This window comes from Cetorhinus maximus, chromosome 5 (genome assembly GCF_964194155.1).
Source record: "Cetorhinus maximus chromosome 5, sCetMax3.hap1.1, whole genome shotgun sequence".
Taxonomy (NCBI): domain Eukaryota; kingdom Metazoa; phylum Chordata; class Chondrichthyes; order Lamniformes; family Cetorhinidae; genus Cetorhinus; species Cetorhinus maximus.
Window position 1 is genome coordinate 35,277,517 of NC_135883.1, and position 19,496 is coordinate 35,297,012.

General features: G+C 47.1%; 1 protein-coding gene across 1 annotated transcript in view; it reads left to right on the forward strand.

The window, feature by feature from the left end:
• LOC144680561 (myelin transcription factor 1-like protein) overlaps positions 1 to 10,038 on the forward strand; it is a 516,235-nt gene extending 506,197 nt beyond the window's left edge. Inside the window, exon 24 of the mRNA XM_078541678.1 lies at positions 7,659 to 10,038. Coding sequence (XP_078397804.1) covers positions 7,659 to 7,799 — 141 coding nt within the window. The 3' untranslated portion in view covers positions 7,800 to 10,038. The remainder of the gene's footprint in view (positions 1 to 7,658) is intronic.
• The last annotated feature ends 9,458 nt before the right edge of the window (positions 10,039 to 19,496 follow it).

A 19,496-nucleotide genomic window follows, 5' to 3' on the forward strand; every position in this document is an offset into this window, starting at 1 on the left:
CATTCCTTTTGTGGCCCACAGGAGGACTTCTGCTCCTCCTGATGTCACAAATGGAAGTTTCACACTTCCCTTGGAGGGCTTCTGTCAGCAGACCTGTCACATCTGTTGGGAAAGCCACAAGGTTTCTGTTATCGGGTTGCAATTGAAATGTAACTAAGAGTATTTTAATGTAATAGGAGCCTGATCTCCATAAATTCATGAGGCCCCCGCCTCATTTAGATGGGTAACTCATTTGCCCACAGAACACTTTAGGTTAAAATTGAAAATGGCATGAAAGAGTCAAGTTGCCCGCAGGTAAGTAACCTGTTCATTAGTAACTGCCCGCATATTGGTTCCTTAACTGATCCACCCAAATGTCTCTGTAAGCAGAAAAACAACTGACTTTAATTATTCTGATGCACCATTCATGCCCATGCCATGCCTTTTCTCTGTGGGTAGAGATATCTTCTCAGTTGCTGCTATTTTTTTTGACATGGACACTTGCACTTCATTTGGCTCTGTATTATTCATGCTAGGGGTTATCCTTCCCTACCTTGTTAGAAAAGGTCACAGAGTTCACAAAGAACTTCAGAGAACAAGATGGTTTTAGAGACCCTACACATGTAGGGATGTATATTCATGTTGAAATGTTTTAAAACTTCAATTCCGTTTAAACTTTCTCATTTGTAAGTGTATCCAAATACTGTTGCAAAATGATTTAGATAACCAAAAGAAGGAAATAGTTGGTACAGAATCTACTTTCTGTCACTTAATTCTGGTAAGCTTGTTTATTCTGTGTTCAGGTTGTTTGGGGATAATATTGAGTCCGTGCCAGTAGTGAGTCTTGGCCACCTGGAGTAGATATTGCAAATTCAGTTGTGCACTGCACACATCTTTCCAACCATAATGGCCATAATGGTAATCTTATGAATCTGCAGTCCCAACAGAGAACCTGGCTGACAGGTAGCACATATTGGAATGCCTGGCAACTCATGGGAAGTGCGCAACTGAATAGTGAATATGCATTTCTACCAGGCGCTTGTTCCCCTACAAAGCATGGGTTCAGAAAATAACCAAAAAGTATAAGATTAAAGACTAAAGGACGACCAACTGGATTATTCACAGTCCCAAAGGTGAGGACTGATTCTGGGTGTCTCCACTCATATATATGAATTAGGAGCAGGAGTAGGCCTTTCGGCCCCTCGAGCTGGCTCTGTCATTCAATAAGATCATGGCTGATCTGATTGTGGCCTCAACTCCACATTCCGCTTACTCCTGGTAACCTATATTAAAAAAATGGGGTCATAAAAACCTGAATGTGGTCTGGGCTTACTTAGAGTGGCATTTTGTCTGCTGCCCTTTTGGGTAGAGTGCTCCTTCTGAGCCCAGAAAAATATTCTCCACCCTACTACCACCCCAGGTGAGGCTTCCCCTGGGAACACCTCTCACAACTTCCCAGCTCCAACTACTGGCCAGCTCTGCATATAGGAACCAACCAATTCCTCACCCTCCCCCAGTTTACTGCCGGCAACTTATAAATGACGTTAAGTTCTCCGAATGGCTCAGGTATCACTGTAGTAACAATGTAGTAGGTACACTCCATCTGCCAGCTGCCTGTCATATGCCCAAAACTGAAATCGTGCCCTCAGAATTTGAGAGTACAGGGGTGGGCACTTGGAAATATACTGGTGAAAAATGTTGAATCTCTGCAGCAGAACAGTGCTTCCTCAACTGAAGCATTAAACATATCTGAAAACCAGCAAGGCATGCACTGGGGTACCAAGTTGTGCAGTGCCACGTAAATGTCCACAGCAACCAGGAATATTGAAGAAAATCATTACTGGCAAAAGGAAAAAAACACAAGAGTCCAAAATTAGCAAGGTTCACAGCAAAAATAGCTAATGCCTAGGTGAAAAAAATGGAACAATAAGCAAAAATAAACTTCTTCAACGTAACACCAACATTCACCAACCTAGAAGAGGCTTAGTTGAACCGGCCAAGCGTCAAGATCCCAAGTGTGTTCATTTCAATTGGGTGCGCAGCATGTCATGGGCTTAAAGGACATCATTTAAACAGATATATAAGGCCCACACATTCCACTAACACAACCTGAATTTTGAGCCCCAAAATATCCCATTGGAATAATGGACATTATTTATTTTAGTTACTAAATATCTGAGGTTTTTTGATAATGAACCATCACTTCATGTTTAATAAAATGTGAAAATATGATTTTCAATTTTTTAAACAAATAATTATGAAGTGATAATTAATTTATTAGTTACCTGATGCTTAGCATTAGAAGTCTTATCTGTTGGCATGTGAGGACCATGAAAGGATATCATGCAAAGGAATACTACTGGTCAGAATGAATGAGGTAGTAATTGCGCTCAGATGTGAGACTAGATCGCTACTCTGGAGTTTGGTTTGAGCTAACTTTTAGGTTTGAAAAAAACAGGAGTATCTTTTTCATCTGGAAATTAGGTAGAGGTCATAATAGAGCAGGTTGTACATGGTGCTCAGAACTGAAAGAATAGTCTTGGTGTGGCAAACCACATATTGATTCCACACTTCTGTTATGATCGTACATGCTTATGTATTTTATAAGTGCCACAGAGTTTTACATTTTGAAGTTATTATAAATCACAAAGTCCATGATGCTTTTTCAATTTAGTCAACAACGACAGCACAAAATATGAGCTCACTTGAAAAGATGTTCAGATGCAACTCCCAGGCTCAAATTAGTCTATGTTGTTTCCTGTTATATTCAAAAATTCAGTGTGAACTTCTAGCATTGATAAATAATCAAAAAAATGAGATCCCGATTATGCTAAAGATATAGTTCACAAAGATTACAAAGGGTTAAAGACAACTATGAAGATACAAGTATGAATAGGAAATTCAGCCCCTCAAGCTCATCCTACCATGCCTTGCATCATGGTTGATTCGTATCTCAGTTCCATTTACCCACCTTTGTTCCATATCCCTCTATATCCTTACCTAACATAAGCCTATCAACCTCAGTGTTTAAAATTTCAATTGTCCCAGCATCTACAGGTAGAGCTACAAGTTACAGATTTCCACTATCTTCTATGTGGAAAATTGCTTCCTTATTTCACTCTTAAGTGGCCAGCTGTACTTTTAAGATTATGCTCTCACTTAAGATCGTTCTGGATTTCCCAGAGGAAAGATTGGGGGGAATTTTCTCCCCATCGGAGGGGCTGTGCGGGAGCGGGCCCGTGATCGGCTGGGCGCTGCCATTTTACATGAGCGGGCCAATTAAGGCCAGCCCAGCGTGACACGCACCCGGAAGCGCTGAGCGCTACTTGTGCGGGGGTGGGGGGAGCAGGGGTTGCCTGAGTTGGGGCCTGCGATCTTTCTTGTGTATGCGCGTGAAAGAGTGCAGAAATCTCCCTGAGGCACAGAGCTGCCTCAGGGAGATTAGTTTAAGTTTAAAATATTTTAATAAAAGGAAAAAAAAATTTTTAGGACATGTCCCCTCAGGTGAAACTGTCACATGAGCTGGGACATGCCTATGAATTTTATTAAAAACTTCTTCAAACCTTTAAAAACCTTAATGAAACCTCGTCCCGCCCGTGGATGAGGTTCCATGGAAAATGCGAAGGCCGCCTGGGCTCTTTGCCTGCCCGCCAGCCGTAAGGTTGGACGGGCAGCTCAGTTTATTGTTTTAATTGATAGTTAACTGGCCTTAATAGGCCTTTGACAGTTCGGCGGACGTGCAGCCGACTCGGGTGCGCGCCTGCCGAACTGAAAATCTGAATGATGTCGGGGCGCACGCCCGAAGTCACCACGTGTCATTTTATGCCTCGGCGAGTGGGCCCGGCCCCGCTCGAAGATTCTGCCCATTTCCTCTGTACTTACCTTATCTGATTTTTATATACCTTGAATACATTAGCCCATCAATCTTATAAATTCAAAGCAATACGAGCCAGGTTTATATAATCTGTCCTCATAATTTAACCGCTCAATCCTTGGTATAATTCTGGTGAATTTGTGCTGTACCTCCTCCTAGGCCAATATATCCTTCCGGAGGTTTGGTGCTCGCGTCTGAACACAGAGTTCCAGATGGTGGCTGACCAAGGTTCTGTGCAACTGAAGCACCACTTCTTCACTTTTTGTACTCCAACCCTTTTATCATAAAGATCAAAATTCCATTTGCCTTTTTGATTACTTTTTGTACCTGTGTGTTAGCTTTTAGAACAAGAACAAAAATGCTGGAAAATCTCAGCAGCTCATAGCTGCTCAGCATCTATGGACAGAAACAGAGTTAACGTCTCAGGTTGATAACCTTTCATTAGAAACCAAAACATTGGGCTGGATTTTCACGGGATCGGGGAGATTCGGTGGACGTTTAAAAATGCCGGTCGGGATTTGATTCTGGGATTCCCGACCCCGTTCCTGACACCCCCAATTTTCACCAGTGTGGGATAAGGTGCAGGCTGGTGTGGGTCGCAAGCCTGCACCGTGCATTCCCGACCTGGCCAGCTCCATAGCGGGCATGTGCATCTCCCAGTCCCTTGCAATTTTCAAGGAGCTGGGCCAGCTTTTCAAAGAGTCGTGGTTCACGGCCCCTGAGAGGTGTCATGAACCATAGTCTGAATGAGGTAATATTTTGAAAGCTAAGTTCAAAAGGTCTGTCTCATGTGCCCCCCGCCCCCCCCCCAACCACCCATGCCAAGCTATGAACTTCCACCCACCTCCCATGGCCCCTCATACCATCCACGCTAAGCAACGGCACCTGCATGCCCATTCCCCAGTATACAGGACCAATGAACCCTACAGTAACAATAGCGTGTGTGGAAAAGCTTTCAAAAGAACAGCCATTCATTCATGATCTTCTACTTTCTTTAAAAAAATTGTTTTTACTACAGCCCTATAAAAGTGTCAAACATCCAGACCTTTAAAGTCTCAACAGCAGCTGTTTCAATAGACTAATGGATATCTAGACGCTCAGCCAAGCCTCATTATACATTCATATGCGCCCAAGGGAAAGCATTGCTTGATTGACAGCTCTTTCTCCTTGATCTTTTTTTCATTCGTTCGTGGAATGCAGGTGTTGCTGGCTAGATCAGCATTTATTGCCCATCCCTAATTGCCCTTGAGGAGGTGGTGGTGAGCTGCCTTCTTGAACCACTGCAGTCCATGTGGTGTAGGTACATCCACAGTGCTGTTAGGAAGGAAGTTCCAGGATTTTAACCCAGCAACAGTGAAGGAACGGTGATATAGTTACAAGTCAGGATGGTGAGTGGCTTGGAGAGAAACTTGAAGGTGGTGGTGTTCCCATACATCTGCTGCCCTTGTCCTTTTAGATGGTAGACATTCCGGGTTTGGAAGGTGCTGCCGAAGGAATTCTGCACAATGTTCATTTAGAAAAGATAAAGAGATGCCAAGTGCTTGTAATTCCTGCTATTGAGACTGTAAAGGAATGGACTGTTGGCAATTTTATAGGGCTGTAGTAAAAGCAGGTTTTTTTAAAGAAAGTAGAAGGTTATGAATGACTGATTTTTTAAAAGATTTCCTACACATGCTCGAAGGTTCATTGGTCCTGTATGCTGGCTGAAGGGGCATGGAAGTGCCATAGCTTGGCATGGAGTGTATGAAGGGCCCTGGGGAGGTGGGTAGAGGGCCATAGGTTGGCATGGGGAGGGTATGAGGGCCATGGGCGGAGATGGGTGGGGGCATGAAGTGGCATGGATGGAGCATAGGGAATGTGGTGTTAGAGGGTGTGAAAGGTGAAGGCAAGAGAGCTGTTTTTTGTTTTATTGGTTTCCTTGTAACTGGGATGAAGTTGCAGAGCACCGAGGCAGGCCTTTTAAAGAGCCGACCCTGGCACCTGGCAGCCTCTGTGGCTGCCTCTGAACTCTTTCCAGGGGCATCGGGTCCAACTCTAGTTATCAGCTGCCAGCCACAACCATCCCCACTACCCCTCCCCTCCTTTCCAGAATGAAAATCCTGCCTTTGTAGGCACTTTCTCCAAGGTGGATGGGCTAAGCTGGAAAATTTCCCAACTCCCACTACCTGCCTCTAGGATGAAAATCTAGCCCATTTACTCTGTTCCTCTCCACAGATGCTACCTGATTTGCTGAGTTTTTCCAGCATTTTTCGTCTTATTTCAGATTTCCAGCTTCCGCAGTATTTTGCTTTTGTGTTAGCCTTTAGCGGTTTGCATACACAGAAACCTAAGTACCTCTGTGCCTCCACAGCTCCTCCCACCACTAAGAAAATATTCTGATTTGCCTTTCTCAATCCAAAGTGAACCTCACATCTGCCATGGTTTTGCCCATTTTCTTTAAAAACTCAAATTACCATTTGAATAGAGGGCTGATGGCTGCACATTAAAAACCTAGTCTTCTAAATCTAGCTTTATATTGATGTTAAAGAATTAAGGCTATAAATCACACTGTGTGGTATTAGTATCTGAATGTGTATCTCTTAATTACAAATCCACCATCTTAATGGACATGTTATGCTCTTTAAAATAGCTTAACCCAGTTAAAATGGCTGAAGATTACTTCATTAGTGTGCAAATGGAAATTGCTGTGATTATCAAATGTTTATGGTGGTAGGCAGGATTCAGTCTTCTCAAAGTTAACCTTGCATAGGTTCCAGTGTACTAAAGTCACTCGGGTCAGTTCTAGTTACTCCCACCACCAAACAGTTAAGCATAGTGAACTCAGTGTAGACATGGGCCTTCCTGGTCTATATTGCTTAGTTACTCACTATGGAACCTGTTTCATCCTTGCTAAAAGGTATATAATTTATGTTCCACAGCATATGGAGTGGGTAAAATGGATCAATGTATTGTCCTTTTGCCTCTGGAACTTGAGTTTCAATCTAATTCAAATTAAAATCACTTTTCTTATGGTAGTTCGAGTCTGAAATGAAATTAGTTTGAACGGTGTAAACCTTGTCCCTAGTGGGTGCATAGCACAGCATTTTTCAATTATTTGGCACCATTTTGAAAACATTGGCAATCACAAGAAATTTGGATACGGAAAATTAAAATGTCACATTAATATGATGGGGTGTTCTTCTGAGGTCAAAGTAAAGGCTCATTTCCAGGGCAGATTAGAGATAAAACCTGAATTAACCTGACATAACCAGGAAAATTAAAAGCTGTTACTCCCCAGCATGGGTATCACTTACCTTGCTAAATACAAAATACAGATCCAAATAATCAGTAATGATGCAAGCAACTTTTATTGTTTCCTGATCTATTATGTGTTGGAGAGCTTCACTAGTTATCACCATGGGATCTTTACTTTGTATTTCTCTAATAAGTATGCTGCAGTTTGGCTTAAATTAGCCAACAGAAATGACACACAATTACATTGACAAACAGATAAACTGGCAGCTTAAAATTGAACAGATAGGAATAAAGTATAACTTTGTTTGATATTTTACTGTTGAGGTAAATTAATTAGACTAGTTGTAAAATTAACTAATTGGCAAAGGATTAAAGAGTTCTTACGTGCAAGAGACTGCGCTGCACTACTTATTAGAGATTGTTTATTACTTTTTTAAAGGTCATATAAATGCAAGTTATTGTGTTGTACAAACACAATGGTGTGCAATACTTTAGTGAAAACTATTCTTACTTGCTGCATGAAAGGGATTTTTTCATAAGGTGCCTGACAGTTATTGCTTTCATTGTGCAGGATCCAATAAATGAACAGAATTTTGATGCCTACGTGACGACTTTAACGGACATGTACACGAATCAAGATCGCTATCAGAGCCCGGAAAACAAGGCCCTGCTGGAAAACATAAAGCAAGCTGTAAAAGGAATTCAGGTCTAAGGACCTCTTTCTGGTTTAAAGAGAGATCTTGCTAGGATGCCTCACGTTTTTGCTGCTCTAATTTACCAGACAGTGTTGAATATCAAAACTTTATTTCTGTTACAAAAGGTGTTATGCGTAGGAGACTTCATAATGATTTTATGTCCTGCTTTGAAAATAGTAATTGCATTTAATATATAGTTTTTAAAAACATTCACATTTTGTACGTTTTCATATGAGATGACATAGTGTAATATGCCATGTAATGTTTATAGCTGCCAACGTATGCACTTTTTTTTGAGTGTATACTCTTGAATGGTTGACGGAACAAAAGTGAATAGGATATGAATTCTTTCAAATGCTTTACAAAAAGGGAAGAATTTAATATTACAAATTGAATTTGACAGATAACAGAAAGCTTGGAAGCATGTGAGCTATGATCTGACTATGTATCGCTATCACTTGGATACTCTGATTTTGTGTCTCATACGGGAGATTGTGTTTTACAGAATTTAAAAAAAAGAATTTATGTGCATATTGTTTAATAGACAAGGATTGGTAGCGAAAATGCTCTAGTTTTGAACAACGCTTTAAAAATATTATGCGCTTTAGTTTTAAAAGGATTACAATTAGGTGGGGACACTCAAATGAAATTATTGTTTTGGGATTTTAGAACAGTGATTGAAATAATGAGTAGCTTTAAGATTGTTTTAGTTTAAGGTTTGGCAAATTAGCCCTATGTCCTCACTATCCTGCATTACTTCTAATTAAAAAAGAGCAGTGGGGTTAGTGGTAAAAACAAAGTAGCCCAGTGAGGGCCCAGGGCTAAGCTCCAAGACAAGGTAACTTGACAGAAAGATTACTTACACGCTGCACTGATTGGTGTTGTGACTTCAGCAGCCTTCTAGGCCATAAGATGCTTACAGCAATGCACTTCAATGAACATAGGACGGCCACTGAATGCCACAGCACACTTTCTGTGAAGTTAATTTGTCTTGAAGTTTACAGTACATGTTAATCTGTGCTATGGGTCTCTGTAGAAGGGAGTATGGGTTTTATACCTTATTAATAATTTCATCTGACTGGAAATTACAGGGTCACTGTCCCTAGAAACCTGCCAGTTCTACTTTGCACTTACCTTGTCCAATATCCACAATGTAATAAGGTGTGCAATTGCTGATGTCATCAGTCACATGACACAAGTCGCATGAGTCTGAACAAATGAAACACAGAAGCCTGCGTGGCCACCGTTGTGGCGATAGCCATAATGGAAACTACTGGGTACAATGCTGTCATAACAGGAAATATGATACAATGTTCAATGTGAATACATAATCCCAGCAGCACTTTATTCATAGTCATTGTGCAAAACTTGCAAAGTTTTCCCAATGGACAAATTCTTAACTAGCTGGGAAAAGATTCTGTAATTACTCTGGGTCTGTGCGGCATTGAGCCTGCACGGTGCCCAATTTCTGTTGTGCTATTAGTTGTAGCTGCCATGTTCAGAATTGCCTTTTTGAGAGCTAAAGCAAGGTGCTTGTCTTTCACCTTATGCCATATATATACATATATACTTGCCCTAGCCTCTTTTAGGGCTTTGTTCTTCATTGACTGCATATGCCTTTTTTTCCACTGCATTGTGTCTGCAGCTTCTATGCCAATATAGTAATGCTTTTAATAGAGTAAGAGCTAGTTTGACTTTTGGATTATTACTGTTCTCACCTATGTAAATGGAAAAGGGATTTTAAGCACAAATCTGCTGCTCATCTAATGTTGGTACATAATATCAAATCAAAACGTACCTGTGACTCCGACATAGTGAACACAGACGTGTCACATATTAGAATGCTAACATTTCATAAGGATTATTGCAGATTCGTCAGAGTTTATTTATAATAACTTATTGTTCATATTCATTTCTAAGTTAATTTAAGTGATATTCATTTATTAAGACAGGATTTTGTATAAACTATTTATTGTGCTCTCTGTGGAACTGAAGTTTGATTTATTTTTGTACAACACAGCATGGATTTGTTGACATTTTAATTTTGCTATAAATGTGTGAAATCACAAGTTGCTGTGATGATTCATTTTTAAATTGTGAACTTTGTACAATTTTGTCATGCTGGATGTTGACACATCTTACTATAAATAAAATTGTGTTGCCACATTTGTAGCACAGTGGTTCTCTGATCAGTGTTAACATTTTAACTTTATTGTATGTACTGGCAGCTGTGGCAAATAAATATTCAGCTAATATAATAAGTATTTCATGAACTCTGCCCTCTTATTGTCATACTTTTGCATGCCAGGCCTTATCAGGCATGGACCTTGCTTATGCATGCAATCATGTAGTCTTGGGGCTTACTGTCCTTCCAGGTAGTTGCACCCTTGATTTTACCTCTAAAAAAGCTCCAGGAGTTAGACGCGAGGATGCAGAAATTAGTTAAAGGCCATAGTTCTTTTTAAAATTGTAATGAAAATGGGATAATGGAAAACAAGTCTTGACTTGAGGGCAGCCTTCTCAGTGGGAAGTCAAATTAAATAAAGATAAATCTCCAAATGAGAGCCGCTCTCCTCTGGCACAGCAGGTTTTTTTTTTGTAAAAATATACTTTATTCATAAAAAATCTTCAATCACATTCAAAACCATTTCAAAAACAACATTACAAGGGTACAATCCAGGTTAAACTTTTACAAAATGTATCACCAGGTGCATCAGTACAAACAATATTACAATCATTTACAGCCTTTCATTTTGATCTGTACAGCCCGAGGGGCTCTAAACAGTTCCCAGTCTCTCGGTGCGCTGTGGTAGAAAGGTCTTAGACAGCGACCCTTCCCCATTGCGCCTTTGCGGCAGCTGCCCCAAGCTTTAGTGCGTCCCTCAGCACGTAGTCCTGGACTTTGGATTGTGCCAGTCCGCAACAATCGGTCGGGGACAACTCTTTGTGCTGGAAGACCAACAAGTTTCGGGCAGACCAAAGCGCCTCTTTCACCGAGTTGATGATCCTCCAGCTGCAGTCGATGTTTGTCTCGGTGTGTGTCCCTGGGAACAGCCCGTAGAGCACAGAGTCCTGTGTCACAGAACTGCTCGGGATGAACCTCGACAGCAACCACTGCATCTCTCTCCAGACTTTCTTTGCAAAGGCACAATCCACAAGGAGGTGAACAACGGTCTCTTCCCCACCACAGCCACCTCGAGGGCATCGTGCAGAGGGGGTGAGACTCCTGGCGTGTAGGAAGGATCTGACGGGGAGGGCCTTTCTCACCACCAGCCAAGCTACGTCTTGGTGCTTGTTGGAAAGTTCTGGCGATGAGGCATTCTGCCAAATGACTTTGACAGTCTGCTCGGGGAACCATCCCACAGGGTCCACCCTCTCCTTATCCCTCAGGGCCTCTAGGACGTTACGTGCTGACCACTGCCTGATGGACTTGTGGTCAAAGGTGTTTTTCTGCATAAATTTTTCCACCAGGGACAGGTGGTACGGCACGGTCCAACTACTTGGAGCGTTCCGCGGCAGCGTGGCCAGACCCATCCTTCGCAACACCGGGGACAGGTAGAACCTCAGCACGTAGTGACACTTGGTGTTTGCGTACTGAGGGTCTACGCACCGCTTGATGCAGCCACACACAAAGGTGGCCATCAGTATGAGGGCGATGTTGGGCACGTTTTTTCCCCCTTTATCTAGAGGCTTGTACATCGCGTCCCTGCGGACACGATCCATTTTCGACCTCCAGATAAAGCGGAAGATGGCTCGAGTGATCGCCATCGCGCAGGAGTGTGGAATGGGCCAGACCTGCGCCACGTACAGCAACAGCGAGAGTACCTCACACCTGATGACCAGGTTCTTACCCGCAATGGAGAGGGAGCGTCGCTCCCACATGCCCAGTTTCCTTTTCACCATAGCCACTCGCTCCTTCCAGTTTCTAACGCATGCCCCGGTCCCTCCGAACCATATCCCCAGCACCTTCAGGCCGTCAGCCCTGACAGTGAAGGGGACAAAGGATCGGTCAGCCCAGTTCCCAAAGAACATGGCCTCGCTCTTCCCACGATTTACCTTGGCTCCCGAGGCCAGTTCGAACTGGTCGCAGACGTGCATCAGTCTGCGCACCGACAGCGGATCCGAGCAGAAGACGGCGACGTCGTCCATGTACAGGGAGGCTTTTACCTGAGTGCCTCCACTGCCTGGGATCGTCACTCCTCTTATGCCCGGATCCTTCCTGATGGACTCGGCAAAGGGTTCTATGCAGCACACGAAAAGGACAGGCGAGAGAGGACAGCCCTGCCTGACTCCAGATTTAATCGGAAAGCTATCTGTTTCCCACCCATTGATTGAGACTGCGCTACTGATGTTAGTGTAGAGCAGTTGGATCCAATTTCGAATTCCCTCCCCAAAGCCCATTTTGGAGAGCACATCCCCCATGTAGGTGTGCGATATTCTGTCAAAGGCCTTCTCCTGATCCAAGCTGATGAGGCAGGTATCCACACCCCTGTCCTGTACATAGGCAATCGTATCCCTGAGCAGCGCCAGGCTGTCAGAGATCTTCCTGCCGGGCACAGAGCAGGTCTGGTCAGGGTGAATCACCAATTCCAGAGCGGATTTGACCCGGTTGGCGATGACCTTGGACAGAATCTTATAGTCCACATTCAACAGTGAAATGGGTCGCCAATTTCTAATTTCCTCCCTTTCCCCCTTGTGCTTGTAGATGAGGGTGATGATGCCTTTCCTCATGGATTCTGACATGCTGCCGGCCAGGAGCATACTCTCGTACACTTCTAGCAGGTCTGGGCCGATCAAGTCCCACAGAGCCGAATACAACTCCGCCGGCAGGCCGTCGCTTCCGGGGGTTTTACTCTTCTCGAAGGACTCGAGGGCCTTAGTCAGTTCGTCAGGAGTTAGCGGTTTGTCTAGACTCTCCCGTGTACTGTGGTCTAAGACCTCCGTGATAGAGGACAGGAAGGACTGGGAGGCCGTGCTGTCCGTGGGCTTCACGTCATACAGACCGGCATAAAAGGATTTGCTGATCCTCAGAATGTCGGACCGTGATGACTTTACTGAGCCGTCTTCTTCCTTCAGGCTGCTGATCACAGAGCGCTCTCTGTGTACCTTTTGGAAGAAGAAACGTGAGCACGTCTCATCCTGCTCCACGGAGCGGACTCTGGAACGGAAGATGATCTTGGAGGCCTCCGAGGCGAAGTGCGAGGCTTGCTGGCCCTTCACCTCTTGGAGCTCCTCCTTGACATCGACCCCCATCGACCGCAGCCGGAGCAGATTCTGCATCTTTTCCTGGAGTTGGGACATTTCCCTCTGTTCCTTTCTAGCTTTCTGGGTGCCTTTGCGGATGAAAAACCTCTTGATGCTTCCCTTGATCACTTCCCACCAGTGTGTCAGGGACTCAAAGAGGGGTTTCACGGTTCTCCAACCTTTGTAATCCCTCTTGAGCTCCTCAATGTTCTCTGGGGTCAGCAGTTGCACATTTAGCTTCCATGCCCCCCTGCCCACCCTCAGGTCTTCCTCCAAGTGGCAGTCCGCCAGTAGGAGGCAGTGGTCAGAGAAGAACACCGGCTTGACGTCGGTGGATCTGACTGTGAATGCACGGGACACAAACAGGAAGTCTATCCTGGAACGAATGGACCCGTCTGGCCGCGACCAGGTGTATCTACGCTGCGCTCCGTCTGCAGGGTTGCTGAAGACGTCGTGCAGCTTGGCATCCTTAACTGTTTCCATCAGGGATCTGGACGTAGCGTCCAATCTGCTTCCGGCCCTGCCGGATCGTCCAGCCGCATCGATGATGCAGTTGAAGTCCCCGCCCAGAATGACCGGCCTGGAGGTCGCCAGCAGCAGTGGGAGCTGCTGAAAAACCTCCAGCCGCTCAGCCCCTTGTGCCGGGCCGTACACGTTAATTAACCGGAGTGGAGCGTTCTTGTACATTACGTCTGGTACCAGGAGTCGCCCGCCCACCACCTCCTTGACCTCGGAGACGGTGAAGTTGCCTCCCCGCAGCAGAATACCCAGGCCGGAGGAACGAGAGTCGTTTCCGCCCGACCAGATCGATGGCCCGTGGGACCACCATCGTGACCATTGCCTGTAGGAGCTGAGGTGCGGTATCGCACACTCCTGCAGAAACAACAGGTCAGCTTTGACCTTGGCTAGGTAGTCCAAGGTCGCAACACATCGCGTAGTAGATTTAATGCTACGCACATTTATGGATACAATCTTTAAACCCATATTAAAGCATTTATTCTCCTACCAAACCCACTGTCTCTGAGAGTCCCAGACCTTTAGTCTGCTCCTTCATACCCGTAGTGAGCTCAAATTCCTTCACTTTGGATGGGCTGAGGTAGATCTCCTTGGCCGTGTTCTGCTCCAGTGGCATCTGGAGGTTCACGTAGTGAGCGGATTTTGAGATGACCTTTGCTGGAGAAGCTTCTCCAAAACTCACCCCCTCTGGGGTGTTGCTGTTCCCGGCTTCCTGGAGCTGGGGTGCGATGATTGCCTCACTGCTCCCAGATTCCAGGGGCTGTGGTGCACTGGCCTCCTCAGGTTGCAGGCAAAGTTGGGGTGCGCTGGTCTCCTTGTTGTCTCCAATTTTCTGGAGCTCGGGTGTCTCGTCCTCCAACGCCCTGGAGCTTTGCCGCCTCTTCTGTCGGTGCCGCTCTGGCACTTCCTCATCCGAAGAGCTGCTGCCCTTGTCATCCGTGTCGGATGGGAGACGCCTCTTGCCGCTTCTCTGGGAAACGCCTTTGCTTCTTCTTCGCTCCCTCTTACTTTTCTTGTTCTTCACCGTCCGCCACTCCCCCTGCTGCTTTTCCACTGCTGCCTCCTCCTCCATTGATTCGCTGTCCTGAGGACTGGAAGGTTCAGGGGGTAGTGCTGTTGATTGGCTCTCTGTTGCCTCAATCTCTTTCTCCACCTTGTCTCTCTCTGTGTCCTCCTTTGTCCCGTTGGGCTCCCTGGGGGCCTTGGTGGTTGGAGTGACACGAAACCTTTCTTCTGCTTCCCCCTGGTCGGCTTTGGCTGCCTGTGCGTAAGTACGGCAGCGTTTGGGGCAGGTCCTGTAGAGGTGACTTGCCTCGCCACACAGGTTGCAGCACTTGGCCTGTTTGCAGTCTTTTGTCTGGTGCCCTTCCTGTTTGCAGATCTTGCAGAGGGAGGCGCTGCAGTTGGCCGCCACATGACCAGCCTTGCCGCATGAGCGACAATGCTTGGGTTGCCCAGCGTAGACCAGGTAGCCCCGGTTTCCCCCGATGGCGAAACTGGAGGGAGGGTGGAAAATGGCTCCCTTACCATCGGTCTTTAGCGTGACCTTAAACAGGCGTTTGCCTGTCCAGATCCCCAAGTCGTCTCGAATCTCGGTGCCGCTCCCCACCTTATCGAAGTACCTGGTGAGGAAGGTGACCACGTCGGCGACAGGGACGAAGGGGTTGTACACATGCACCATCACCTCACGTTCCCGTTGCAACGGCAGAGAGAAGTGCGGCTCCGCCGTCAGGATCTTCATCTCCGGCAGGTCTCTCTTCTCCTCGAACACCCTCAGGAGCCGGACGCAGTCTGCCACTCGCTTGAACGTCACGTCGAAATAACCACCTTTGCGGGAGTCGTGCAGGGTGAAGATCTCCGTAGCTTGGAAGCCGCACGCCTTCAACAGGATCCTCCTGGTGAAGAAGCCCCGATCCATAGGTGATCCTCCTTCGTCGCTGTGGTTCACCGTGACTCGGACGGTGATAGGTAACCCACGGTATGGATTCGGATTGCGATTGGTTATCGCCCTTCCATCCCGACCTTGCCTTGGCAGGACCATGGTGTCGCCCCTGCAACACTTGATCTTAGCCGAGCAAGGCCGAGGTTTTTTTTTTTTTGTAAAAATATACTTTATTCATAAAAAAATCTTCAATCACATTCAAAACCATTTCAAAAACAACATTACAAGGGTACAATCCAGGTTAAACTTTTACAAAATGTATCACCAGGTGCATCAGTACAAACAATATTACAATCATTTACAGCCTTTCATTTTGATCTGTACAGCCCGAGGGGCTCTAAACAGTTCCCAGTCTCTCGGTGCGCTGTGGTAGAAAGGTCTTAGACAGCGACCCTTCCCCATTGCGCCTTGGCGGCAGCTGCCCCAAGCTTTAGTGCGTCCCTCAGCACGTAGTCCTGGACTTTGGATTGTGCCAGTCCGCAACAATCGGTCGGGGACAACTCTTTGTGCTGGAAGACCAACAAGTTTCGGGCAGACCAAAGCGCCTCTTTCACCGAGTTGATGATCCTCCAGCTGCAGTCGATGTTTGTCTCGGTGTGTGTCCCTGGGAACAGCCCGTAGAGCACAGAGTCCTGTGTCACAGAACTGCTCGGGATGAACCTCGACAGCAACCACTGCATCTCTCTCCAGACTTTCTTTGCAAAGGCACAATCCACAAGGAGGTGAACAACGGTCTCTTCCCCACCACAGCCACCTCGAGGGCATCGTGCAGAGGGGGTGAGACTCCTGGCGTGTAGGAAGGATCTGACGGGGAGGGCCTTTCTCACCACCAGCCAAGCTACGTCTTGGTGCTTGTTGGAAAGTTCTGGCGATGAGGCATTCTGCCAAATGACTTTGACAGTCTGCTCGGGGAACCATCCCACAGGGTCCACCCTCTCCTTATCCCTCAGGGCCTCTAGGACGTTACGTGCTGACCACTGCCTGATGGACTTGTGGTCAAAGGTGTTTTTCTGCATAAATTTTTCCACCAGGGACAGGTGGTACGGCACGGTCCAACTACTTGGAGCGTTCCGCGGCAGCGTGGCCAGACCCATCCTTCGCAACACCGGGGACAGGTAGAACCTCAGCACGTAGTGACACTTGGTGTTTGCGTACTGAGGGTCTACGCACCGCTTGATGCAGCCACACACAAAGGTGGCCATCAGTATGAGGGCGATGTTGGGCACGTTTTTTCCCCCTTTATCTAGAGGCTTGTACATCGCGTCCCTGCAGACACGATCCATTTTCGACCTCCAGATAAAGCGGAAGATGGCTCGAGTGATCGCCATCGCGCAGGAGTGTGGAATGGGCCAGACCTGCGCCACGTACAGCAACAGCGAGAGTACCTCACACCTGATGACCAGGTTCTTACCCGCAATGGAGAGGGAGCGTCGCTCCCACATGCCCAGTTTCCTTTTCACCATAGCCACTCGCTCCTTCCAGTTTCTAACGCATGCCCCGGTCCCTCCGAACCATATCCCCAGCACCTTCAGGCCGTCAGCCCTGACAGTGAAGGGGACAAAGGATCGGTCAGCCCAGTTCCCAAAGAACATGGCCTCGCTCTTCCCACGATTTACCTTGGCTCCCGAGGCCAGTTCGAACTGGTCGCAGACGTGCATCAGTCTGCGCACCGACAGCGGATCCGAGCAGAAGACGGCGACGTCGTCCATGTACAGGGAGGCTTTTACCTGAGTGCCTCCACTGCCTGGGATCGTCACTCCTCTTATGCCCGGATCCTTCCTGATGGACTCGGCAAAGGGTTCTATGCAGCACACGAAAAGGACAGGCGAGAGAGGACAGCCCTGCCTGACTCCAGATTTAATCGGAAAGCTATCTGTTTCCCACCCATTGATTGAGACTGCGCTACTGATGTTAGTGTAGAGCAGTTGGATCCAATTTCGAATTCCCTCCCCAAAGCCCATTTTGGAGAGCACATCCCCCATGTAGGTGTGCGATATTCTGTCAAAGGCCTTCTCCTGATCCAAGCTGATGAGGCAGGTATCCACACCCCTGTCCTGTACATAGGCAATCGTATCCCTGAGCAGCGCCAGGCTGTCAGAGATCTTCCTGCCTGGCACAGAGCAGGTCTGGTCAGGGTGAATCACCAATTCCAGAGCGGATTTGACCCGGTTGGCGATGACCTTGGACAGAATCTTATAGTCCACATTCAACAGTGAAATGGGTCGCCAATTTCTAATTTCCTCCCTTTCCCCCTTGTGCTTGTAGATGAGGGTGATGATGCCTTTCCTCATGGATTGCCGAGGTTTTTTTTTTTTTTTGTAAAAATATACTTTATTCATAAATTATCTTCAATCACATTCCAAACCATTTCAAAAACAACATTACAAGGGTACAATCCAGGTTAAACTTTTACAAAATGTATCACCAGGTGCATCAGTACAAACAATATTACAATCATTTACAGCCTTTCATTTTGATCTGTACAGCCCGAGGGGCTCTTAACAGTTCCCAGTCTCTCGGTGCGCTGTGGTAGAAAGGTCTTAGACAGCGACCCTTCCCCATTGCGCCTTGGCGGCAGCTGCCCCAAGCTTTAGTGCGTCCCTCAGCACGTAGTCCTGGACTTTGGATTGTGCCAGTCCGCAACAATCGGTCGGGGACAACTCTTTGTGCTGGAAGACCAACAAGTTTCGGGCAGACCAAAGCGCCTCTTTCACCGAGTTGATGATCCTCCAGCTGCAGTCGATGTTTGTCTCGGTGTGTGTCCCTGGGAACAGCCCGTAGAGCACAGAGTCCTGTGTCACAGAACTGCTCGGGATGAACCTCGACAGCAACCACTGCATCTCTCTCCAGACTTTCTTTGCAAAGGCACAATCCACAAGGAGGTGAACAACGGTCTCTTCCCCACCACAGCCACCTCGAGGGCATCGTGCAGAGGGGGTGAGACTCCTGGCGTGTAGGAAGGATCTGACGGGGAGGGCCTTTCTCACCACCAGCCAAGCTACGTCTTGGTGCTTGTTGGAAAGTTCTGGCGATGAGGCATTCTGCCAAATGACTTTGACAGTCTGCTCGGGGAACCATCCCACAGGGTCCACCCTCTCCTTATCCCTCAGGGCCTCTAGGACGTTACGTGCTGACCACTGCCTGATGGACTTGTGGTCAAAGGTGTTTTTCTGCATAAATTTTTCCACCAGGGACAGGTGGTACGGCACGGTCCAACTACTTGGAGCGTTCCGCGGCAGCGTGGCCAGACCCATTCTTCGCAACACCGGGGACAGGTAGAACCTCAGCACGTAGTGACACTTGGTGTTTGCGTACTGAGGGTCTACGCACCGCTTGATGCAGCCACACACAAAGGTGGCCATCAGTATGAGGGCGATGTTGGGCACGTTTTTTCCCCCTTTATCTAGAGGCTTGTACATCGCGTCCCTGCAGACACGATCCATTTTCGACCTCCAGATAAAGCGGAAGATGGCTCGAGTGATCGCCATCGCGCAGGAGTGTGGAATGGGCCAGACCTGCGCCACGTACAGCAACAGCGAGAGTACCTCACACCTGATGACCAGGTTCTTACCCGCAATGGAGAGGGAGCGTCGCTCCCACATGCCCAGTTTCCTTTTCACCATAGCCACTCGCTCCTTCCAGTTTCTAACGCATGCCCCGGTCCCTCCGAACCATATCCCCAGCACCTTCAGGCCGTCAGCCCTGACAGTGAAGGGGACAAAGGATCGGTCAGCCCAGTTCCCAAAGAACATGGCCTCGCTCTTCCCACGATTTACCTTGGCTCCCGAGGCCAGTTCGAACTGGTCGCAGACGTGCATCAGTCTGCGCACCGACAGCGGATCCGAGCAGAAGACGGCGACGTCGTCCATGTACAGGGAGGCTTTTACCTGAGTGCCTCCACTGCCTGGGATCGTCACTCCTCTTATGCCCGGATCCTTCCTGATGGACTCGGCAAAGGGTTCTATGCAGCACACGAAAAGGACAGGCGAGAGAGGACAGCCCTGCCTGACTC